Source organism: Nuphar pumila, chromosome 2 (assembly GCF_984573655.1).
Source record: "Nuphar pumila chromosome 2, dmNupPumi1.hap1.1, whole genome shotgun sequence".
NCBI classification, from domain to species: domain Eukaryota; kingdom Viridiplantae; phylum Streptophyta; class Magnoliopsida; order Nymphaeales; family Nymphaeaceae; genus Nuphar; species Nuphar pumila.
The window spans coordinates 145925196-145951071 of NC_143250.1; the positions used below are offsets into that span (position 1 = coordinate 145925196).

Genomic DNA, 25876 nt, shown 5'->3' on the forward strand with positions numbered 1-25876 from the left:
CGTTTACATCCCCAGTAATGAGAGAGGGCATTATTGTCATTAATCCGATAAGGGGAAAACCATATCATTCAGTAAACCCTAGAAATCAAGTCTCCGTCGGCCGCTTCCACCAGAGAGAGAGAGAGAGAGGTATTCTTCTTGCCCTATTCCCTATGAATTGATAGCCGAATCTCTTGCGTTTTGGTTTTGACATCATATTTGCCTATGATTTTGTGCTTCAATCTCTTGCGTTGTACCGCGCATACAGTGATGGCGGAGCTGGGGTTTTAGGGGTTTCTTTTCTTGCCGGTTGATCGGGAATCGGAGGATCTCTCCTTTATGTTTTCCTTTCGTTTTGGGATTACTCGGGTTTTATAATTTAGGTTTTACTGCGTCGAATCTGAATCTGTATTTCTTTCCTTTTCTTTTAATATGCTAATTTTTGTTCTGAATGAGTTAGGTGTCTGGGGTTTAGTGTTCGGCCTTTGCTTTATTTTATGTAGTCTCTATTATTTTTCCTTCGGGATGATTAGGGTTTTGTGGTTCTTACTGATGGGCTCGGCGTGTTAAAGTTCTTTCCGATGCAATTCTTCAGATTTGTGCAATTAGCATTTGGTGTTGCTTTCATTTTTCATTCGTGGTTATAGGGCATTTCTTACTTTCATTTTTTTATACTTTGAATTAGGAAGGTATCTGCTTCTGGCACTGCTGTTTCTTTTTTTTAATTCTATTTTGCTTTCTCGTTTCGTGATTATTGAGCCTTTCTTTTGGAAGGATCTATTCTTTAATTCTAGAGTGTTTTTATTCAACAGTTTAACCTCTAGGTGATTTTGGTTTTTGGGTATCCGGATTTTTAGATTTTTCAATGTCTGTTTTTTGTACTACCATATCATTCCAATTTTGTTGTTTATTTTTCACGATAAGTGGAAAAAAGAAGACCAAATACTCTGTCAGTTTAGTTTCGTTGTGGATCGGGCCTCGTATACATGTGCAGTTTTGAGAGTTCTCAACTTGTTTCTGATTTCTAAGTTACATTGTGTAGTACATCTCTATGGCCTCTGTGTGCGAGGGAGAAGGAGGCGGGAGATATTCTGTTTTCATTGAGATTGTTAAACCAGATAGGCGAAGACTTTGTTGAGCTGCTGAAATTTTGTCATGTGTGCATGCTGTCTGTTGGCAAGATTGTCTTTAGTGGAATTTGCCACAAATATTTAAAATGTATCTTGTCTCTGAATTGGATGGAATTTTTTACTCAATTGAAGTGCTGCTAGATGGAAGCTATGTCGTTTGAATGAGATAGGTGTTAGTGGATCCTGACTGTTTGAGCTCTTTAAGATGTCTGTTGACGTCAGAAGTTCATTTTTCCATTTTGAAAAGTTTTTTCCTTTCCTATTTCATTGATTTCAATTAAAAAATGTAGAATGGTGTGTCTGCGTGCATTGTTCTGCCAGTGTTTCTTCTCACAAGATGCACTTTTTTGACAATTTCTACATGCATTTTCTTGTTTCTATCTATGGGCTTATTTGTCTTTGACTTGGTCTCGAGATTTTAGTTAATGTTTTTGATATATTCTTCCATTCTTGTTGCTAAGCCTGCACCTGGAACTTTGAATTTTCACAATATACATGTGTATGTGTAACTTCTGTGCAGAGCATGCTTTATCTTCTTTGTTTGTTCCAGTGCCTCATTTCTGACTATGTTCTCATCCTCTGGTGCAGTCATAGCCATGGTGTCCCTTAAGCTGCAGAAACGCTTAGCTGCCAGTGTTCTCAAGTGTGGCAAGGGAAAAGTATGGCTTGATCCCAATGAAACCAGCGAGATCTCCATGGCCAATTCTAGTGAGTTTTATCACTTTCTTCATTGGGAGTTTGACACACAAACCAAGAATTCAACCTAAGCCTAAATCCAGATTTTTTTGTTATTTTTGGTGATTCTTTGTCTTCTACAATTGTTTTCACATTGAGTTTGTACCACCATATAATTATCAATGAATATATTTGCATCTAATTTAATGTCATAAATTCCAATTTAACTATTTCATTTATTACATAGGAAACAAATTGTGATAGTAGCTGTGACATTTCATCTCAATCTTAATACATAATTTGCATTTCTTTTATTATCAAATTTATGAATTTATGTGTTTATAACAAATGGGAGATTATTCCACATTATAATCAATGCAATAAATTGTCCAGTTATTTCAGGAAGGTTTGAATCAGAGTTACCGGAAGTGCCTAGCCTAGTGGGGAAGCACGCTGGGAAGCACCATTTTTTGGGGAAGTGCGCTTCCCCCCTTTTTTTCATTTTTTTTGTATTTGTATTTTTTTTTATTTTTTTCTCTTTTTTCTCTTTTTTCGCTTCCGGTTCGCTTCCTAGGTCTCTTCCGAGACGATTCTTGATTCGCTTTTAAGTCGTTCCACGCTTCCCGCTTCTTAAAATTTTGAAAGTGCCTTGCTTCCCGCTTCTGCTTCCCGTATCGCTTCCCGCTCCCGCTTCCTCGACTGACAACCATGGTTTGAATCATGATCTTCGAAGGGACCATGCTCCCACAGTCTTTGGTATCAATTAATGTGGGAAAAAATATAGTTTGTACGAATTTGGAAATTTTCAGTCTGTGAATTAAGAATTTTACTTTGTTAAATCTTCGTTGATTGGAGATGTAGTTTTTCATTATGATTCTTTTTTTTTAATTCAGTTATTGGAGTTGTATAGAAATTGGCATTATCTGGTTATGAATGGCTTCTACAATTTGTTTTAGTGAGCTGTCCTTAATGCCTACATTAATGGCCATTCCATCTTAAATGGATAGAATGGTAGCGGCCAGACAACCGTAGTTATGGATCCACAGATGAATGGCTCATACTGCTGTTTGTCTACTGAATCCATCTCACATCTTGGTTTTTTAATTCGAAGTATTGGGGATTTTAATATTTTGCTTTATTTGGCTGGCTAAGTTTTCTCATATACTAGTTGGTATTTCAATTTCTTTTATAAAATGTCACCCGTTTTCAATATATTCTTTCACCACAAGAAATTGTGCATTCCTTAAATTTAATCATGATGGTACTATTATTTGATTGCATTCTCGAAAATCTAATTATATCCAAAAAGACTGGTACTGTTTATAAATGTATAGAACATGACTTTATTAATTTTATCTCCCTAAATGTTATATTTGCACTCTGCATGCTACTACTGCAGATCAGTTTTTTTGTTATGCATGTTCAATGCTACCGTTAGATCAGTGTTTTGAGCTATTCATATTATGAGATATGCAAATGTGTTTTGTTCCAATATTGTGTTTGCCGTGTGGATTTTCTGTACATTAGTCTTATCTTTTGCTTAATGCTGTTGGTCAAACATGGTTCTTATACATAAAATATATTTGTGTTTAACTTTGTTCCTATTTTCTATACTTTGTGATTTCTAAGATAGGATCAGCTTGCTGGGTTAGGGCTGCAACTTATTGGTTAGACCAATCAGAATTATTAGAGCCCAAACTGGTGGTGACGTTGAAAATCCAATGTTTCCTTTTTACTTATTCTAAAACAAAATCATTTTTTTCTGATTGTGCCTCAAGAACGGTTTTGTTGGCAATTTTTAGGTGTCAATGTGTTGTACCTGTCTTCTACAAATCGTTTTGTTTATGTGTTTATTCTTCACCTCATTCTTGAAACAATTTGGATGCTTTGTTCCATCACTATAAACCATTTGAAGTATGAGCAGAGATCTCGGTTTGTAATTATGCTTTGAATAGCATCCCTGAGATCGTTAACACAAATGTTGGAGCCTGATTTTTTGCAAGCCAGCATGATATGGAAAAATTAATACATAAAACCAATTGTATGCAGTGGGTTTGCTACAGGATATGATGAATTCCATTGTCCTCTTAGGGGCTTGATTAATTACAATGTGTTTGGCAGTTCTGCTAAATTTGCGTTGTAACTTGTAATATGTGTCCCAAGGCTCACAACCAAAGGCTACGAGGGAGAAGTGGAGGGGAAGAAGATAGAAGTCTGATAAACTTGTTTGGAAACTACTACTTATACTCCTAGAGACTTAACACACACACATATATTAAAGGCCTAATGTGAATTATGAATATACCCTTCTACAATAAACAGAACCTCAAAATACCAGTTACACGAACAAATACAAATATGTTACAGGGGGCCATCTTTAACAAGGCAGTGCCTTTATGTTAAAACACTTTTTGGTTTTGCGATTTCCAACTGCAAGTCCAGCAATCAAACATGTAAATGGTAAAATTGTCATACTGGTTGCTTACAGTTTGGGCACAAATGTTCATCGAGTGAAGCAAAGGTGTGAAAACAGAGTCGTGTGTAAGTGAATCAAATGTTGTTGATTTGCTCATATCTGGTGAGATTCACGTGGGTTACTGCTTGAATTTTACTCACGTTCTCATATGAGTAACTGAATCACATTCTCAATTTCTCACCTTTGAAAATTGCGATCAAGCAATGATCTTCTACACTTTTGTTAATGTCATTTATGAAGTACCTTATGAGATGAATGTAAGCGATGTATATCTAATGAACAAATTGAAAATTTTATTATATGCAGGGCAAAACATAAGAAAGCTGGTCAAGGATGGCTTTGTGATAAAAAAGCCAACAAAAATCCATTCAAGATCACGGGCTCGTCGGGCTTTGGAGGCAAAGCGGAAGGGCAGGCATTCAGGATATGGCAAGCGTAGGGGTACTAGGGAGGCCAGGCTGCCAACCAAGATTCTTTGGATGAGGAGGATGAGAGTGCTGCGTCGCTTACTGCGCAAGTACAGGGAAGCAAAGAAGATAGACAAACACATGTACCATGACATGTACATGAAGGTCAAGGGTAATGTTTTCAAGAACAAGCGTGTGCTTATGGAGAGCATTCACAAATCAAAGGCAGAGAAGGCAAGAGAGAAGACCCTGTCTGATCAGTTTGAGGCCAAGAGAGCTAAGAGCAAGGCAAGCAGGGAAAGGAAGATAGCGCGAAGGGAAGAACGTCTTGCTCAGGTGGGTCGTCGGTATCTTTTTGTTCCCTTTCTGTTTCAATCTCTAAAATGCATTCTTTAATCATAAGTTGCGTGAAAAGCCTGTCAAAGAGATGATAACTTGTGTGAGGCTGAGATAAATGCACTGTGATCTTTTAAACATGTTTTGAAGGACCAGGCACACACGCACACGCACTATATGTTATTGCTTTGATACATGTGAGAGTATAATCTATCATTCTACTTTTTCTGGAACAGGGTCCAGGAGCACCGCCTGCATCACAATCAGCAGCAGAGTAATACACTATACTGTTTTGTTCATTTCCTTCTCCATTTTGTTCTGGTGGTTCTATATGACTTTGGACTTCCTCTGTAATCTTACGTCTCTTATTTCATCTTCTTTTCCTTTCAGGGCACCTAAGAAAAAGAAGTGAATTCAATCTGTTTGATTCCTGACTAAAAGTTTTCGTAATCCTGATGAACTTGGAGACTCGGGCTTCTGATGAATGGAGAGATCTAGGGGATTTAGGTGTGCAAGGAGTTTCCGTACATGAATTTGTGTTGAATTATGCCGCGTAGGTGTTATAATTAGCAAGTCATCTCTTGTTTAATTTTGAGACCTGTTTTTTTTCTCGTTGTCAAAAAATGACTGGTTTTGTTGAATATTGGTTGTTTGTTTCTTAGCATTTATAGTTTATTAAAAGGGAACCGAATTAACCTAATCAAGTTTGGATATTGCACCTTTTAATTTTAAGCTAAAACTTGTTCTCTTCGTCAGTCTGTTTCCGTCTTTCACCGTGGGAATAATAGCTGAGAGTTGTTTCCGCAAGAGGGGGTGTGGAAAATATTCTTAGGTTTCTGGCTGTTTTGATTTTGGGTAAAAGATTTCCATCGGAAATTAGTCACATGTTCGAAACTGGTTAGCATAATAAAATTGGACTAGTTTCAGGTGTTGGAAATGTTTGTAAACACGCCCATTCAAGCTGTCTTCAAGCAATGAGTTGACCTTTTATAATTGCTAAATCTTTTTTTTTTCATCCCAAAAAAGAAAACCATAATGATTAAATTCCCTCCATTCTTGAGAAGGCTTTTACTGTCACTGTTGGATGTATCTTTTCCATGGAATCGGGAACTGCGATATCTCTAACTCATGAAGAACTAGTTTGGCTTTACGAGCTCTTTACGTGCTGAACTAAAATATATATTACGATTAGTCCATTGTTTATGTTTTACCATTAATAAGTGAACTATGTATCTTATTTTAACCTTTTAGCGAGTTGGATGCATATTAAGAACATTTTATATATTAATTAAGAGTAGTATTATAAGTATAAATTTTTAATGTTATTATTAAATGTAACTTGCAGGAAAAGCAACGTTATTAAATACATTTTTGTTTGTAAATATTTGTTTTTATATTTCTCAAACAACTTTTTTGCTGATAAAGATTCAACAAGAAAAAAAAAAGAATTTTTCACTATAAACGAGACCATTATTTTCCGTTTTAAACTTCTATCAGTATATTCGTACCGGATAACACAAATATTTTTTGTGGAGTATGGATTCATGTATTACATTACAGTATTCTTAAAACCCAGTATTTCATGTCCATCGCACAGAATTTCAACCCTATGTATCAATCATTTGATTCCCATTTTAACATTCGAATCTATGGTGTACTCCGAGAACTGGCACTCTTCCATCTCCATTGATCGTTCATGATATTACGGGTCGGAAATACAAACCAGTGTCTAAATTGGGTCCGGCTCATATGATCAGTCTATCAGATGTTGGCAGTATATATCTTGTTGGATTGGGGTTGGATTTGTTAAGAACAAGATTGGGTCTAATCAGACCTGTTCTATATTTTCTACTTGACAAGACGGAATTTATTTTTATTTTTACTTGTAGAAACTGCCCCAGGCATAGAGACCTAGCCGCTCTTGCTCAGCCTGCTGTACTTACGGTTCTGTTGGTGTAAAACTCTGAGGGCTTACCCCTCGACCCCAGGGAGTCGCCAAGCTTTGGTTTACCCAGGAGGTAACGCCCATGGGATTTGAACCTACTGCCTGTCAAAAGGCCTAGGCCCCATCCCACTAAGCCAGACCGCTTGGGTCTAAGTCATGGAATTTATCCAAGATGAAAAATTCAGATATGACTCGGATCTCATAGTGGTCACCGGTTAAGACCACATGAAAAAGGATTTTCTTTTTTGTTATAATCAGTACAGGAAAGGCCGGGATCTATGATAGGGTTCTCTACTGCCTCTTTCTAGATCTTAATGAGATCTACATTTTGATAGCAGGGGTCAAGTAAATTGATCTCTCTCTCTCTCTCTCTCTCTCTCTCTCTCTCTCTCTCTCTCTGTGAGTCTTAAAAGTCGCATCATAAGAAAATTTGAATTCGGTATGAAATAGATATTGGTCTTAACATGGGATTTGGACCATATGCAATTGGAACCTGATACCAGTCCAATATTCCGGTCATTGGTTGTGTGGCACAGGCCTAGTTCCAGGTGGGGTTCCACAGACTTGGTTCCCACCTACAGTTGCCTGCATTCAAGCCCATGCCAAGCCAAATTTATTGACATCCCTACGATGGCATTAGAGCTATAGTTTCTTGTCATCCTCAAGATCAAATCTGTTATGGCTACGAGGGCCTGGCATGCTAGGGCCAAGAAGAACAGCCTGGTCCAATGGTCCAACTCTCTAAAAGTCAATCGGACGCTCGTGTGTTCATGACCTCACAGGTCACAAACAGCTCAATGAATATATTAAAGAGATAGTGGGCTTAGTTGTTAAGGATGAGGATTGAGGTCAACTTAATGTTTTGTGGGCATCTTGTCTACGGGAATGGTTCTCCAATTACATTCTTAAATTTACTCACATGATCATAATCCATATTCCATAGTGAATTCACCGCCTTATGGATGATCGACTCTTACTAGCAATTCCCGCTTCATGCAGGCGAGTTTCAGCCTGCAATCCTACTGGCAGATGGGTTAAAGGAGTTATCTCACATTCGCTGTGGCCCAGGGCTTTTGTTGACACTAGCATTTTGTTTGACAGATTTCTTAGCTTAATAATTTTTCATGCTAAAACAGTTAAGCTGTAACTATTATGCTATACAAGACTTCTTACACCCTTCAGACTCAAGACTTTCCATCTTCTCTATTCAATCTGCTTTGTGCAAACACACACAGACTCTCTCTCTCTCTCTCTCTCTCTCTCTCTCTCTCTCTCTCTCTCTCTCTGGGTGTACGTGCTGGAGAGGGAGATCATCATAATAATATAGCACAACATGCAGGGTGATCCTATCCAACAGCATGGTTGGCACGATCCTTTTCCCATGATCTATCTCATCATTAATTTTACTTTAACCACGTAGGAATGCCACCAATCAAATTAATATTTTTTAAAAGCAAATATCATCAAACACAGAACCATGCTATTGGTCATTCCTGGCGTATCCATTCTTCTTCTTCCTTTCTCTTCCAAATCTAACAAAAACATATCTACACGAGAGAGAGAGAGAGAGAGGCCTTCAGGATGAACGACCTGATCTCCGGATCCTTCAAGCGTACTTACACAGACCTAAAAAGGCAGGCAGACCATGACATGGAGAGCGGAATGGCCGGTCCGGCAGGTGGTGCAGATGCAGAGATGGCCGGCTCCGGCAGGGACGAAGCCGACCTCGACCACTTCTTCGAGGTGATCGAGAACGTCAAGGAGGACATGAAGGCCACGGAGAAGCTCTACCGGCAGCTCCACGATGCCAACGAGGAGGCGAAGACCGCTCACAGAGCCATCACCATCAAGGAACTTCGCCGGAAGATGGACTCCGACATCGAGCATGTGCTCAAGCTGGCTCAGCTCATCAAGTCCAAGATAGCCGCGCTCGAAAAGTCCAATGCCGTCCACCGGAACATCCCTGGATGCGGTCCAGGCAGCTCCGCCGACCGCACCCGGACGTCGGTCGTCATCGGGCTTGGCCAGAAGCTCAAGGACATCATGGACGATTTCCAGGGCCTCCGGACAAGAATGACCTCCGAGTACCGTGAGACGGTTGAGCGACGCTTCTTCACGATCACCGGCAAGTTGCCGGATGAAAAAACCATCGAGAGGCTGATCGAGACCGGCGAGGGCGAGGACTTCTTGAGGAAGGCCATACAGGAACAGGGCCGGGGTCAGATACTGGACACAATATCAGAGATACAGGAGAGACATGATTCAGTGAAGGAGATAGAGAGGAGCCTGTTGGATTTGCACCATGTGTTCCTTGACATGGCTGCATTGGTGGAGGCACAGGGGCAGCACCTCAATGACATAGAGAAGCATGTTTCCCATGCAAGCTCCTTCATAGGCAGGGGAGCAGAGGAGCTGCAGACGGCCAAGCAGTACCAGAAGAGCTCTAGGAAATGGACATGCATAGCCATTGCCCTTGGGGCTGTGGTCATCATCATCATAATCTTACCAGTGATAGCTTCCACCATGAGGAAATGATGGATGTGGTTGGTTGGAGGTTGGGGATGATGTATGTTTAGATGTAGATAAATTGGGTTGATGCTGCTTCATGCATCTCCTTGTTGTGTGGTGTGTGTGCTTCATTGGTTTATTCCTTCATCCATGCACTCATTCAGTTGGCGGATGGTGGTGCTTGGTGGCTCATTCATTTACCTTGATCATGTACCAATATTCATGTAACAATGTTGATTGCTGATCTTCCAATGATAACAAAATGCATAGTAATTAATGCTGTTTTTTCAACAATTTCAGCCAGTCCTGGTGTGCAGTTTTTGTTTGCCGCTTACAATTTTGGGATAAGTGATACATTGTGCTCATATGGCACCTCCCATTCCAAGGCAAGGTCTTTTCTTTCTTATTGTTATATTTAAACATGTTATATATGATAATTTCTTTTATAATATCCTAGTAAAAACTTGTAAATGCAGGTCATATTTGAGTAAATCAAATCTGACCCCATGAAAGTGTTCGGGTCAAAATAGTGTAAATCATCCCTTGGATCGTGTTAGAGTTTATATGCTCATATCTTATGATACACAATGAATCCAAAATCAAGTTCCAACTGCGTTATGCTGCCAGTTGTAAAATATAGCAGAATACGATAGTTAAGTGGTAGAGCCTGAAGTTCATTTTGCAGTGGAACTTTGATAACTTTGGAGGTGGTAAGAGAGAGCTGGCAGAACTTACTTTCAGACTCACGAATCGGTTAGAGTCTAATCTTTTCACAGAGAAAAGCCATTAAAAGAAGAAGAAGAAGAAGAAGAAGAAGAAGAAGAAGAAGAAGAAGAAGAAGAAGAAGAAATAGCTACATGGTGATCCAGATAACTGTCAGAGGTCAACTTTAGCTCCATCATGAATTGCTGGTAACAGTTGTATAAAGGAGAAAATATCGTTGGAATTTAATAAAAAAGAAGCCGTAGACTAGTGCAAGGATCAGGTGCAATCACATTAAACACTTTGAGCGTACCCCGGAGATTAAGTGCACATCACATTGCACACTTGAGTGTGTTGCTGCTCCTGATCCGTCCATCTTCTGTTGGGTCTCACGGCTGGCAGGTTGTATCTAAGCGTGGTCCTGTGTTCTGGTCAAGCACTTATAAAGTGTTCAGCCCCTTTAACAGGGGCTCCCCCTTTTTATAAGGAGGGTAGCCACCACTTGGACCCCCCTTGTTCTGCCCATAACACTAGATTTGCTTCTGGTTGTGTCACATAGATGGACGACGGTAAGTTCAGCAGCACACTGAAAGTGTAAAATGTGATTGCACTGATCCACTCACGTGCTTGTTTTTGAAAACCATCCAAGTTAAATCATTTTCATCAACAAAGTGAAGAAAAGCCTCTAGGTGTTTTGACACAGAGCTTTTGTAAGATCCAATGGGTTTTTGATATTAACAAAGTTAAGAAAAGCTTCTGTTATATTGTACGTGTCAACAAGTAATTTGCAAAGGGATCCTAACATCATGAGCTAGAAAAGCAGGCTTTTTAGAAACAAGTTTCCCACCTGAAATGTAAAATGATATTTTTGTCTTTTTTCTAACAAGTAATCAATAATGAGGGCATTCTAACCATTGGGTTTCACCAAAACAAAGGTGAACCTCATGATCCTAGACTAGAAAAGCAAACTAACCGGATTCAGTATGCCACTTTTATGATTTTTAGATGTTTCGTCCCAATTCAGATGCTACTTTACTTTTCTATGTATTTAACAGATCTGGATCCAATCCAAGCCAACATAAGTAGAGAAGCCAATGGAGTGAATTTTATCCTACAACCAAATTTAATTCTGTTTAGTTGAATTTGGTAATTCAAAAACATATCACTGAATATATGGAATGTCGGTTTAGTAAGCAACGAAGTAGTGATGGGAGTGTAGTGAAGCTTGGTGAGCAAGAAATACCGGTGAATGATTATTTCAAATATTTGGGATCCATCATTCAAAAGTACGGAGAAATTGATGGAGATGTAAATCATAGGATAAAGGTTGGGTGGATGAAATGGAAAAGTGCAACTGGAGTGTTGTGCGATCGTAGAATGCCATTGCGGTTGAAGGGAAAGTTTTATAGGACGACTATTAGACCCGCTTTACTATATGGTACGGAATGTTGGGCTGCCAAGAGACATCATATTCAAAAAATGAGTGCAGCTGAGATGCGGATGCTTAGATGGATGTGTGGAAATACAATAAAAGATAAGATTCAGAACGAGGAGATACGTAAGAAGGTAAGTGTTGCACCCATTGAAAATAAGATGCGAGAGAATCGCTTACGGTAGTTTGGACATATTCGGCGAAGGCCTAATGATGCTCTTGTTAGAAGGTTGGAGAAATGGGAAAATATATTAGTTAAAAGAGGTCGGGGTAGGCCTAGGAAGACTTGGATGGAGATGGTAGGACAGGATATGAATGCTTTGAACCTCACCGAGGACATGGCATTGGATATAAATGATTGGAGGAAAAAGATTCATGTGGAAGACCCAAAATGAATTTCTTTTTTGGTTCATATCGCTGACCCCAATTGTTTTGGGATGAAGGCCTAGTTGTTGTTGTTTGTTGTTGTAACCAAATTTAATTCTGTTTAGTTGAATTTGGTAATTCAAAAACATATCAGATTATAATCGGTTTCTGATAGGGTTTTGATTTTTGCTATCAAATCTGATAGGTATGTGAGTTTGATTGGTATCCGAAATCCACTTAAAAATTGGATTCAATGTAAACCTTCTCCCGTCCTAATCTGACTTTATTTAGCCAATATCTTATTAATCATATCCAACACTATCTACATCGGACCTGAATCCATACCGTTAATATCGGGGTGATCTGTCAAATCACTTTAAGAAAGTGATTTGACATCTTCACCGTCCATTGCTTCATCCCACAAGGACCTCATGGTCGTGGTCGTGTGTACATTGTGGATTGTGGACTGTGAGGATGCCAAATCACTACTTGATCTACTCTCCACTCTTCCCTAGGCAGCGTATCTTTGAAATGAAAAAAAGTAGGTGGCTAAACGAAAATAACTGAAATTTTACCGGATTTTTGAAATACCTCTTAAGTTCGCCGGTTTCTTGTAAATTACTGGTACCACAAATCGTGATCCTGCCCATCTTTCGCTAAGAGTCGGTCTTGTTTGCAACGTTCAACCGCCAATCATGTCGTCCTTCAAACTCGTCCACCCTTTTTGTGCTAACCACTCCAATCACATAACCAGAGCTCATCAATCCAATCACCCACTTAAACTATCCCCTCCCAAATTGCAAAATCCTTCCTCCAATCTCAATTCCTCAGTTGGGTACTTCAGATTCCCTGCACATGGGAAACCAATTGTTAAGAGGAGCAGCGTAAGTGCAAAATCTGTTAATAAAGAGGCAGATTGTGCTGATTCTGCCCAAGTTACTGGTTCAACTGGTGTTGACACGCAAGCTTCTAATGACAACGATAAAAGCCCATCAAGCAGTTTCTTGTCTGTTCTTTGTCCTCTGCTCAATCTCTTGGGTGTAAGTCACATGTGTCCTTGATGCAATCCTTTCTTTTGGTCCATTTTATATGTGCTTGCTAAAGTTGATTGCGGTGACACCAACATGCTAATTTGTTGTTCTTTCATCTTTTGCCGTTTGTGTATTTCTATGCTCCTACATGTATGTGCTCATGTACTTCAGTACTTGTATATGCACAGTGTATTGGTGAAAAATTTTCATTTTTGGCAAATTGGTAATGCTAGCCAAATTGTGGGACTTACCTTCTTCTGTTTATTATTTTATTATTTATTATTTATATTTTTGGTTTAATGCCATACTGTTGTTGTTCTAAATTCACCTTTTATGCGCGTTATGGGTATAGACTTGGCAGTCTGCACATCTCTTTTTTCGGTGCTGGAAAGAAAAAACAATTTTAGTTGGTTTTAGTCCCTTTGCCAATTTTTGGTATTTAATTGCACTTTTGGATTTTTCGAAATGGATTTGGAATGTGGAATTACTTTACCTCTTTAACTTTTGACCCTTTTTGAACCATTTTTTGATGCGATTCGTAGAATTTCTGCTGTTAGTCTCCAAATTAAGTGAAACTTTCATGATGAATGCAAGTTTAGGCTTTTATCTTGTAGAGTACATGCTTTTACTAATCCTGTTATGTTTCTTTTGTGTTTGACTTATAAATGACAGGGAGGCGATCCCATTCGACCCCGAAATGAGTATTTGGAGGTATTTAACTGGTGAATCCATCATGCAAAGATTGTTCCTTTCTGAAGCAGATACTTGTGTATATTGTTTGTCAGATTATTTGCATGAAGCTTTACTAGTCTCAAGATTTATCTGTACTGAATAAAGTCACTATATCCAAAAGTTGGGTGGCAAAAAATTTGTTAACATGAGTACCTGTTATGTAATGTTATCTTGAGGGTAAACTCATTTTCCGTACCTCAATATGAGGGGGATACTTACGTTATGTATGGAGCAGTAGGTGTTACGGCCGATTAATCATATACCCATCATACATAAGAAATTTATTCTTTCTTTACCAAGACTCTTCAAGGTTATGCACTATGTAATTTGTTAGAACATTTTCTTTTCTTTGCAAGATCAACAGCCACCATGTCACCTTCGAGTATCTTGATACTCGCTTCCAAATTATGTTAGTCTTCTCCTGCCATTACCTCAATCTGTATTAAGTTACAGTTCAAGCTGGAACAACTGATTTGCATGTCTTTACCGAGCTTGACTGAATTTTTGTTGATGCGATTGACTGGTTAATTACAGGTTTACTTATTTTTATCTTTCTTCTTTTCACTGTTGTATGTTATCTTGTTTACAACAAATACTTATTTCAGTTTCCAATGGAAAAATCTTGGCATATAATTGAAAGTATTAGAACCGAGTCCATTTTGACTCCATTCTGCCTCTTCTGTCCCCATTGGTAACCTATTCTTTAGTATTGAATTGCACAAACAGTTTCGTATTGTTTATACTTGTACGTTATGTTAATAACTAAGACTGAAAGTGCTGGATTGTCAGCACTTCCAGGTTGAGATAGCAATTGCAATTTGTATCTGAGTTTCATCATGTCTATCAACTCAGTGCTGACTTTTTCAGATATGCAATCCTTGATTTGGCCTACTTTTGTTTGGAAATATTCTTTTCTTCTTGGTATTGAGTTAGCACTTCAATGATATAGGTGTAAATGAGGAGTGCAATTCAACAACATAATTGCATTGCATATGCAGAAAAGGAGACTGGATGGAAATACTTTTTCAAAATCCTGTAACCACAATTATGCAAATTCATGCTAGCATGATATTCTCAATAGTTGGGAGCTGACGGTGACAAATGTGTTATTCCTCATATGTATATCCCAGTTGTAAATCTTATTATTTTCCTTTTGTTCTCATCAAATATTGAAGTTTTAAATGATGATACTTGGCATCTTCAGTTTTCTGATTCTGACAATTGGTATCTTGATTCATGTGTTTCACATATTAAAAAAAGCCTTGCAAATCCAAAGGACCACAAATGTGATCATTTGATTATGGTTGCTGATTAGTATTGGTGCTCCATAGGTGGCCACATCTTCCTTGGCTTCTGTTGCAAGGCTTCCATGGGGATCAAAATCATTAATGTCAAGCAACTTGAACCAACAGGAGGCTAGAATAAGCAACGGAAAACCTCTTAAAAATTTGCAGCTCTTTGAATTTGGTATGAATCTTCTGTAGACCTATATCAGTATTTAAGCAGTGTGTTCCAGGTTTTAGTCTTTGGAAAATTAGCATGTCACTATTATATTATGTGCATGAACAATTGTGCATGGATAATTAATGTATAGTTTCTAAACTGTGGCATTCTTGTCACATTCAATCTTGTTCTATGCCATATGATATTGACACAGACATGGATACAATATGACCTTGGGACATGAATTCATCTGTTTTTTTGAAAATTAGGACATGAGGAAACACCCATGCACATATAGTTAAATATTATATAAAAACCCTAAGTTAAGCATAATCAACATTTTCTGTGGCATAATTTGGGTTTAATTATACTCATTTTTGTCCACAGCTTAGAATAGTTTAAGGTATATCAATATAGATGACAATGTTAGCTATCTTTATATAAAGCAATTTGTTAATTGTTAGGGCTCATGTGTGTGAGGATTACTGATTAACTGACCCATGCCAGGAGTATTAATGACTTCTGAGCCATTTTAGCTATTATTGTTTTATTTTCTTTAAACCCTTTTAACAATTAAAAAAATGAAAATGACTAAAACACACATTTAGTCTTTTGACGTATGGTTAACTACATCTTTGATGAATAAGAGCATACATTGTTCATTTATTCCTGAGTTACATCATGTCAACTAGGATGTGTGCAAAAAAAAGCATGTGTCCCTGTGACATAGATCTACATACACATAGTGATAGAAATGGTGACTGTGAGCATTTATGTCATGAGATTGCAATGTAGTTTAGCTTTTGCTAACAAGACTGTTAGAAATCATGCATTAAAATACCAGTTAACGTAAGGAATGAATTGTGTGTGATGGTACTATTGGTACATATTTTGGTTAACAGTCTATCTTTGGTACTATTATACATGTGTGGTACAGGTTTAAATTTGTCTATTGGTTGTCTTTTATTTATTCTTTTTTTTTTTACTTGCATCAAATTTCCACCGATCATCTGAATCTGTTGTTGATCAATGTTACTAGAATAGTTTATAGAGGCTTTTAAATCTTTGGATCCTTGATCTGTTTGATGCGGGATTGCAGTGATTTACAAGTGGGATGTTGAAATTATTTGTGAACAGAGGCATGCCCTTTTTGCAGAAGAGTTCGAGAAGCATCAACTGAGCTCGATCTTTCTTTAGAGGTGAAGATCAATTACATATTAGGTTCCTTTTTGTGCACTGCACCCTATTTGTGTACTAAAGAGTCCAGTCTCAAATTTCACTAGAAAAGTGGATTGCATCTTATAATTTACCATTAGATTCAATTTTTTTTGATATATGGTCATTAAACAACAAAACTGGATTTATATCTGTTTGCTTGATCATCATTGTGCACAGTAACTTAGTTTTCGCTCAATTCTAATTGTTTGACATGATTTTCCATAGTTATTTGGATATTACTAAATTTTTTTCATTCTTTGATTGTATATCCTGCTTTTATTTTGTTCCCTCTTGACCAAACTACTTTTTTTTTCATATGCATTGTTATTTATATGTGGGGCCTTTTAGGTCATTCAGATGTTGATTGATAAAAGAGAGAGATTTGTTACTGCATATCAAATGTCTCATGAGTTCTTTCAAAGCCTCACATGCAAAATGACCCAAAGTTTCTATAAGCCTTCAGGAAACTAGATTTTTTTTTTGGATAGTCTAAGGGAAACCCCCCACCCCCCCTCTCCACTGACTGCACATTGGCTAGCCTCTAGTTGGTAAACCCTTGAGGTCCCCCTTGGCCACCAGGGAGTACACCCAACTTCGACCTTGAGGCAAGGGATGCCACCTGTGGGTTTCAAATTTGTGACGCCTTGTCAACTTGGTGACATTCACAAGTTGACCCTGCCAGATTAGTGGAACAAGAAGCTAGATTTTGTTAACGGTTCACAATTTTCACCTAAGCATTCCAATTCAGCTAATAAGGGTGGAGTTGATCCATCTTTTGTATGTCTTAATCCTTGAGAAATCATAGGTTCAAGCATTGATTATTTTCACCTTGTTAGGCAAATTTTTTCACTGTACTGTTTGCGTGATAATGGGGCCATATCTATTTTTGTCTGTCATGCACTAATATTCATCATCATGATGAATGGTAAATGGGATTGACATTTTATAGCCCATCACCAAGTAGCAAGCTTAAGTTCCAACTCTCTTGATGAACTAACAAGTTAGGCTGCTTGTTTGTTACATGGATGTCCAATTCTCCATTATGGAACTGATTATAAGGTTTGGTACATCATTGTTGTCAGAGCGATGGGTTTCTGCGCCCATGGTTATATTCAGCTTACTTTAGTAACAGATTTGAATGAGGACCATACAATGGTAACAGATAGGTTTGCAGTTTGGGATGTGGATACGTCATACCATGCAGTAGAAGGGTAGTCATACCCTTTCTAGTATACGAGCTCTCTTCCTGTTGTATATGAAGGTGTCATTCTTTGGATATTGATCCACATACCTCTCCCCCTTTTGTTCATTGTTTTTTTAAAAATCTCCTCAGTTAGCTGTAATTGCTCTTTAAAGGGAGAAAGAAAAACCTCATCTTCAGAGAGCTATTTATTGTATTATGGTAACAAGGCTCCTCATTAAAGCGCATAACCCACAATCAATCGGATGACATGGTCACAGGTTTTGTTTAATCCTTTTATGTTAATTGTCAACTATGCTTTAAGTGCAAGTTCTGCTCCATGTTAAGGTCATAATCTTTTTATGTTATTCTCAACACCAAGTATGATATGTCTTTATTTTAACAAGTGCTTTGGAAATTCATGCAGATTTACCCCTGCCCGAAAGGCTCCCTGAGGCACCGTGAAATGGTTAAGAAACTTGGAGGCAAAGAACAGTGAGTACTTTGTGGGTTAGCAATCAACACAAGAAGTCAGAAAATATCAACCTGTCTTCCACCATTGCTTTATTTTGTTTACTCATTATTCTTGTTTCTTATTTTAATGGATAGCTTCTTATTCTTATAAGTTCTCATGCAGGTTCCCATTTCTTGTTGATCCGAACACCGGAATCTCTATGTATGAGAGCAGTGAGTTTTTTAAACGCTATGCACTTTGATTTTGGTTTATTAAAGCAGACGGTCATGTTGTTTCATGATTTGCTCATAATTTGTCTAGTGTTCCATTGTTATGTGTATCCCTTTTCCTGTTGCATTCTAATGTTCATCTATAGTTGCTTTATCTTACCTAACTGCAATTTGCATGCTTATTTCATCAAGCATTGCTAAATTTTATGATGGCATTTTGTCTCGTTTGTTGATGTGTAGTAGTATTCCTTCTTAAATAATCAGTTGTCTTTTTTATGTGTCATTCAATGTTTTGTATGTTGAAAAGACTGCCTTTGAAGCTTGTATAATTGTTTATCATTTTGCATTTTCTACCAGTTCTCTGTATGTTTTGCACCTGGAGACTATCTTTGTTGATCTTAACTTTTTTCTGTTAAACAAAAAAATTGTTTTTTTAATATTTCTTCTCCTTTGCCCATATATTTAGGTGAAATTGTCAAGTACCTATACCAGCAATATGGCCAGGGAAGAAATCCGTCTGTTGGGCTCTTAGAAAGGTACCAAATCCTTTCAGTCGTGTTTTCCTGTGGAATGTTGTAAAGTTTGATATAGGAAGAATGGTATAATTGGTATTTGTAAAAACTTATGTGCATAAATGTGGTAGGAACTTTAGTTTTGTGATGCCAGATAATACCAGCCATTTTTTCTTACATTAGTTTTCTGTTTCTTTTTCATTACTTTTCACTGTATTTCAGTAAAAGTACATGTTAATGCCAGAAATTTGTACCCGCATTTTCTGGTAATTGTTTCAAGATAGGCAGACTTTGGTTGACATTCGAGAAGAAGCAACTTTAAATGCAGGCATTTGAGAATTTGGATGACTCACATGACAATTAACTTTAAAATAGACTTGCATGCTTGAGTTGACACAAGTACTTTGAAGTTAGAGCTGTGAAGTATTATTTACATAATTTCTTCTTTTATATACCTTGACAAATTGAAATAACACATTTGCTTATTCATGCAGCACATTGTTCACGGGATGGGTACCAACAATTCTCCGAGCAGGCAGAGGCTTGAAGCTATGGGCAAAAGCCAAGACAGTATCACCTCCTCAGAAGTTGGAACTCTTTTCATACGAAAATAATGCTGTAAGCTTGTTTAGTCTGAACATCCACTTTGCATTCCCGTGCTCTCTCTCTCTCTCTCTCTGTGTGTGTGTGTGTGTGTGTGTGTGTGTGGAACCCCACCGAGAACTGGGACACTTAATGGGCCCACCTCCCTGTGGGTAAAACTCTGGGTTGAGGACACGACCACCCAGCCTTATGTGCCCCAACCGTGATAAATCAACAGCAGCCCCATGCACCAGCAGGGTTCGATCCTGGGCCTTAAGCTTGACAGAGGACCCCGCTGACCACATGGGCAACCACCGTGGTGGGGTGTGTCTGAAATGTCAATGTAATCTTCAATGTTTTCAATATACACGATATTCACATTCCTTAATTGCTGTATTGGGATCCATGTTTGACAACCTAACATGGAGAATTTGGAAGCTGATTGCACTTCATTGTTGTCTTCACAGTATGCGAGGATTGTTCGCGAAGCACTTTGTGAGTTGGAGCTTCCTTATATCCTACAAAATGTCGGAGAAGGATCTTCCAGAGTTGATTACTTGTACCAAATCTCAGGCTCAAAAGAGGTAAGCCCTTGATTGTATCAGTACTGCATTGCTAATCACAGCAGTTCTTGAAGTTATGAAGCAGTTATAAGCTGCATGTGTGCCACTCCTTCACTGTCTGCATCTAAAACTGAAGTACATTATAGCGTCTAACTATACAGCAGAGTAAAATTGACATGATTGAATTTGTTGCAGGTTCCTTACTTCATTGATCCTAACAATGGTATCCAACTGGGTAGCTTTCAGGAAATACTATCCTACTTGTTTAGAACATATGCTGGTTAGCCCATTTTTTGAGAATGCTTGGTTGTCAATCCTGAAAATGTAAGTCCATACATGTTTCCGGGGTAATGTGGATTTATTATATACCGATATTTTCGGCCACAATGGGCATATCCTTGCTCTTTTGTTAATCTAACACACTTATGGATGCTGTTATTGCTAATTCTAATAGAAGAGAGCTTAGGGACAATTGATTAGCCATCCTTCACTTGGTTCACCAGAATGTAGTGCATACTTGAGCACATTGGAATCGGGTCTGGGTCTGGTATTGCATAGGTCCAGCTCAGATCCATACCATTGACAGCCCTAGTTGTAAGTGCAACCTGAGAGCGTTAGGCAAAAGTGGGACTCATGTCAATGAATTGGAAGGCACGTCCAGAGGTATAGGTGATCCCATATTCAGTTGGGGTCCAGGAGCAGCCCTGTTATATTCAGTTTATCGGTCAACCCAGATCCGATTTGTTATCTCCTGGATCTATCCATATCTGAACCATTTATGCTTTGCAGCATCCACGTCTTATTTCATTTGCAAAATTGACCAGAGATCCAACCCATGTCTGAACCGGATCCTGCCCATATTGTCTGATCCAACCAATATCTGTCTAATTCAGGTTGAACTCATCATCATAGAAGTTTAAAACGGCAAAATAAAGGCAAACTATTTTTGTCAGAATTTGTTTTTTTTTTTTCACTTTCTTATCAGCCAAAGATCGCCAATAAAATTAATTTAAAATAGAAAATTAAAAAAATATTTGCCAATATTTATTTCTTTATTGGCTGGGGTTATCTGTCTTATTTTTTTTGTCACATTGCTATATCACCAGACTACTTTCATCCATACTGACAAACATCGGCGATATTATTTAAAATATCACAAAAAATGGGTTGTTTTTATTTTACTGGCTTTTCTGAAGAAATACAACAACAACAGCTACGCCTTCATCCCAAAACAATTGGGGTCGGCGATATGAACCAAAAAAGAAAATCATTTTGGGTCTTCCACATGAATCCTTCTCCTCCAATCATTTCTAACCAATGTCATGTCCTCGGTGAGGTTCAAAGCATTCATATCCTTTCCTATCACCTCCATCCATGTCTTCCTAGGCCTACCCCGACCTCTTTTAACTAATATATTTTTCCATTTCTCCATCCTTCTAACTGGAGCATCATTAGGCCTTCGTCGAATATGTCCAAACCACCGTAAACGATTCTCTCTCATCTTATTTTCAATGGGTGCAACGCCTACCTTCTTACGTATCTCCTCGTTCCGAATCTTATCTTTTATTGTATTTCTACACATCCATCCACTACAACAAAGCAGTAGATTAACGACGACCACATTCCGTCGCTAATCCGTCGCTAACCATGTTAGCGACGGATTAGCGACAACGCGGCGACAGTATGCTTACGTCGCGAATATTTCGACGCTAACTGGCGACGGAATTATTCCGTCGCCAGGTCCGTCGCTAATTGCGACGGAATAACGAGCGCTATATTCCGTCGCCAATCCGTCGGTACTAAACGACGACCACGGCTTGGCGACGGATTTAATTCCGTCGCTATGCCGTCGCTAGATTAATATGAATAGCGACGGATGGTTCCGTCGCTAAGACGTCGCTAGATTAATATGAATAGCGACGAAATTATCCGTCGCTAATCCGTCGCAAAAACGAAAAAAAATAAAAAAAAAATTATTTAAAAATTAATTACCGAGAACTGTACAATTTCTATTTCCTGTACAATTTATATTTCCTGTAAATAAAAAACAAACCACACAAAAAAATTCATATAACAAGTATCTATAATAATTAATCGTTCCACCTTAAAATTAAGAAGTTTAATTATTTACAATTCAACAATTACAATTAGGAAAAATAAAAAAAATAGAACTTCTTCAACACAGTCCTCTAATCATCGCCAAGATTTTGTGCGTCTTCTTGTTCATTATCTTTATCTGTCCCTTCAGCTCCACTACCCTGATTATCGCTAGCAGCCTACACAAGAAAAGAACAGTCAATATTGATAAACAAAATATAATAAAATAAATTACACACTATATGTGATTCTATCATGTGCTCATGTGTGATCTAAGGCAATAAAAAAACTCTATATGTGATTCTATCATGCTCATATGTGTGCTAAGGCAGTCAAAAAATTGAATATGTGATTATAGCATGTTCATATGTGTTCTAAGGCATATAAAAAAACTCTATATGTGATTCTACCATGCTCAGATGTGCTTTAAGGCAGGCAAAAAACTATATATGTGATTCGATCATTCTCGTATGTGTGCTAAGGCAGTAAAAAAATTGAATATGTGAATATAGCATGCTCATATGTGCTATAAGGCACGCAAAGCCAAAAATTTTATATGTGATTCTATCATAAATGATATATAACATGTTCATATGTGTTCTAAGGCAGTTAAAAAACTCTATATGTTATTATAGCATGCTCATATGTGTGCTAAGGCAGTCAAAAAATAGAATATGTGATTATAATATGCTCATATGTGTTCTTAGGCAGTCAAAAAACTGAATATGTGATTATAGCATGCTCATATGTGTTCTAATGCAATAAAAAAAACTTTATATGTGATTCTATCATGCTCATATGTGCTCTAAGACAGACAAAAAGTTAAATATATATATATATATATATATATATATATATATATATATATATGATTCTATCATGCTCATATGTGTGCTAAGGCAGTCAAAAAATTGAATATGTGATTATAGCATGTTCATATGTGTTCTAAGGCATATAAAAAAACTCTATATGTGATTCTACCATGCTCAGATGTGCTTTAAGGCAGGCAAAAAACTATATATGTGATTCGATCATGCTCGTATGTGTTCTAAGGCAGTAAAAAAATTGAATATGTGAATATAGCATGCTCATATGTGCTCTAAGGCAGGCAAAACAACTTTATATGTGATTCTATCATGCTCATATGTGTGCTAAGGCAGTAAAAAACTTAAATATGTGATTATAGCATGTTCATATGTGTTCTAAGGCATCTAGAAAAACTCTATATGTGATTCTACCATGCTCAGATGTGCTTTAAGACAGTCAAAAAAACTATATATGTGATTATACCTAAGAGGGACCTGGAATCGAAGATCCCCTATCCTGAACAGCGGCCTTGATCTCATTTCGAAGAAAGGGGGCGACGGTGTATTGGAAATAGTTATTCAGTGATTCATTAATGATCTCGCGTACATCATCACCGGAAAGAATAGTCGGCTGCTTGGAGCTTATGTCGGCGCAAGAAGTCGGTGAGCCGTAACTGGAAGAACCAATAACTGGTGAAGTGTTCATATTACTCCCAAACCCGAACACGCGACCTTTTTTGGGTTTACCTGCTGCAGTCACCCATGCTGTAGGATCAAATGATGGATGCTGAGTAGCGTCTTCGCCATATCGCTCTACCATCTGTTGCTCATATGCCTCCTACAAAATAATGTTTAAAGTATTCATTAATAATTAATGATAACATTATGATAACTTGCATATATATTGCAATGATTATTAATAGAATTAATACATACCGTTGTCGTTCTCGCCTTCTCTGATACGAAGACTTCCGTGGTCTTCCGTTTATGTGTTTCTACAAACACATCCTTATATGGTACACTGCCTCCTTTTTCTGCTTCCTGCGAAGTTAAATGACAAAAGATTTAGTACACAAGTTTGCAACAATACTTATAAAATTAATATTATATATTGATGAGTTACCATTTTCTTTAGGTGGCTCCCAAATGTCTTAGATCCACCTGTGTGTAGATGGGCTTCGGGCATCTTCGATCGATTTTGTGAAGCCTTCGCAGAGCGATTTTTAAATGCATCTCCGCCCACTTATCACACATTTCATCCCAGTAATCTCTCCTGATAGTAATAGGATCATGGCCCTTCCATAGTAATGGATCATCTACTACGCCAGATGCTTTTTTTGCTGCAGTCTTCATAGTGTGCAGCATGTCTGCAAATCGATTGGCAGCCACCTTCTGCCACACCTTCCTTACATCATTTTCTTCCACCGTAGTTGCAAAGCGATTCGAAGCCTACAAATATTTTCAGAAAGTTAGTAGACATTGCTTAAATAAATTAAATATGAAACACATTAACTATGAGGAACAACTGTATACCATGAATGAGGACCACAATCTGTCTAACACCTCCTTTGGGTACTCTTTCCATTGAGCAACTGGTCCTAGTAGATGTTGAAGAAGTGAATTCCTAATCTCCCGTACTACTTCTTGTGGCTCAAACCTCGTGCTGCACATGAATTGTTACACAGTAAATATCAATATAAAATATTTAAAAGATATGCAATAATTGAAAACAAAATACTTACGGCCGATTATCGATATACACTATTCGAATGAGTCTTCTTGTGCCAGCCTGAGAAGACCTTGTTTCCTGTGTTGGCTGTTGACTTGTGCGATCAACTGGTGTAGGTGGGTCGTGTACAGGCACAACATCATCTGTAAAAAAAATACATTAGAAATTCTCAGAATGTGCATTTGAACTAATCAAGCATCTAATTAGTTATATGATATACCTATCACAGGAGCCCGTGAAGATGAAGGTTGAGCCTGGCTACTACTGGATGAGCGACCACTATAACCTCCACGAACCATATTCTAACAAATAACATATGTCATACAATACATTCAAATAATTCACATCAAGTATTACAATGCATTCAAGTCATTCACATCAAGCATTGCAATGCATTCAAATAATTCAAATCATTGACATCAAGTATTGCACTAATTCAAATCATTCGTTAATTGCATAAATTATAATACATTCAGATAATTGAAATCATTCACATCAAGTATTACAATGCATTCGAATCATTCGTATCAAGTATTACAATACATTCAAATAAAATTTTTAATCATTCACACCAAGTATTGCAATACAACTCACATCAAGTATTACAATGCATTTAAATAGAGTTTTGTAGTATAAGATTTTGCTCACTAGCTTGAGAATTATTCCTCGTCACTAGTTTGACTTTCTTCTTCTTCTTCATTGTTTGCCCATCCACTTGGTACATCATTTGGATCACATTCCTCTATGAATGTTTCATCAGCCAATGGAGATATGACATGCATATCATGCGCAACATCGTGACCATAAGCGAAGTCACAGACATCATCTGATTGATAGTAATCACTGTCTTCAGCTAACTCATCTTCCTGTAACTGATCATACTCGGGGTATAGTTTGGATTTCACCTTGCAAACTGCCCACCATTCATTTCTATCTGACTTTTTTATACTCGGATATGAAGTATAATAAACTTGTTGAGCTTGCGAGGCTAATATGAATGGTTCATATGTTCCAAACCTGGATTTATGATTCACCTCCACAATGCCTGAAGCTTTGTCGAGTCTTGTTGCAGTTGGATCAAACCAATGACACTTGAATACCGTAACCCTGTTATTCATGCCTAAGTAAGTCAACTCCATTATTTCCTCTATAACACCGTAGTAATCATGTTCATTTTCACCATAGCTGTCACCCTTGACACACACGCCACTATTTATCGTTGATTTGTTTATACCGTAGTCTTTTGTATGGAATCGATAACCATTTACGATATACCCGTTGTAGCATTGCACAATTTTGGTCGGACCATTTTCTAAATCACATATTCCTTGATCTTTAACATC

General features: G+C 37.8%; 2 protein-coding genes, 1 non-coding gene and 1 pseudogene across 4 annotated transcripts; all 4 read left to right on the forward strand.

The window, feature by feature from the left end:
- Positions 1-99: 99 nt before the first annotated feature.
- Positions 100-5703, forward strand: LOC149847503 (large ribosomal subunit protein eL19y-like). Of its 2 annotated transcripts, none has more exons than XM_089997066.1 (5): positions 100-123; positions 1696-1817; positions 4567-5003; positions 5240-5277; positions 5394-5703. In XM_089997066.1, exons 2-5 carry the CDS (start codon positions 1706-1708, stop codon positions 5413-5415), a joined length of 609 nt encoding a protein of 202 aa, XP_089853192.1. In that variant the 5' UTR covers positions 100-123; positions 1696-1705; the 3' UTR covers positions 5416-5703. The 2 variants fall into 2 exon arrangements, with proteins under 2 accessions (XP_089853192.1, XP_089853191.1); XM_089997065.1 differs by having other exon boundaries at positions 103-129; positions 1698-1817.
- LOC149847504 (small nucleolar RNA snoR143) lies at positions 2759-2877 on the forward strand. Its single transcript, XR_016430675.1, has one exon. It is a non-coding gene; the product is annotated as a small nucleolar RNA snoR143 (small nucleolar RNA).
- Positions 5704-8529: 2826 nt separating the features above from the next.
- On the forward strand, positions 8530-9483 carry LOC149847505 (syntaxin-124 pseudogene; annotated as a pseudogene).
- Positions 9484-12619: 3136 nt separating this feature from the next.
- Positions 12620-20328, forward strand: LOC149847506 (Thioredoxin family protein). Its single transcript, XM_089998447.1, has 10 exons — positions 12620-12996; positions 13660-13698; positions 15051-15186; positions 16300-16361; positions 17988-18055; positions 18198-18247; positions 18711-18780; positions 19251-19374; positions 19806-19922; positions 20097-20328. The coding sequence occupies exons 1-10, from the start codon at positions 12652-12654 to the stop codon at positions 20184-20186; spliced, it is 1101 nt and encodes a 366-aa protein (XP_089854573.1). The 5' UTR covers positions 12620-12651; the 3' UTR covers positions 20187-20328.
- The last annotated feature ends 5548 nt before the right edge of the window (positions 20329-25876 follow it).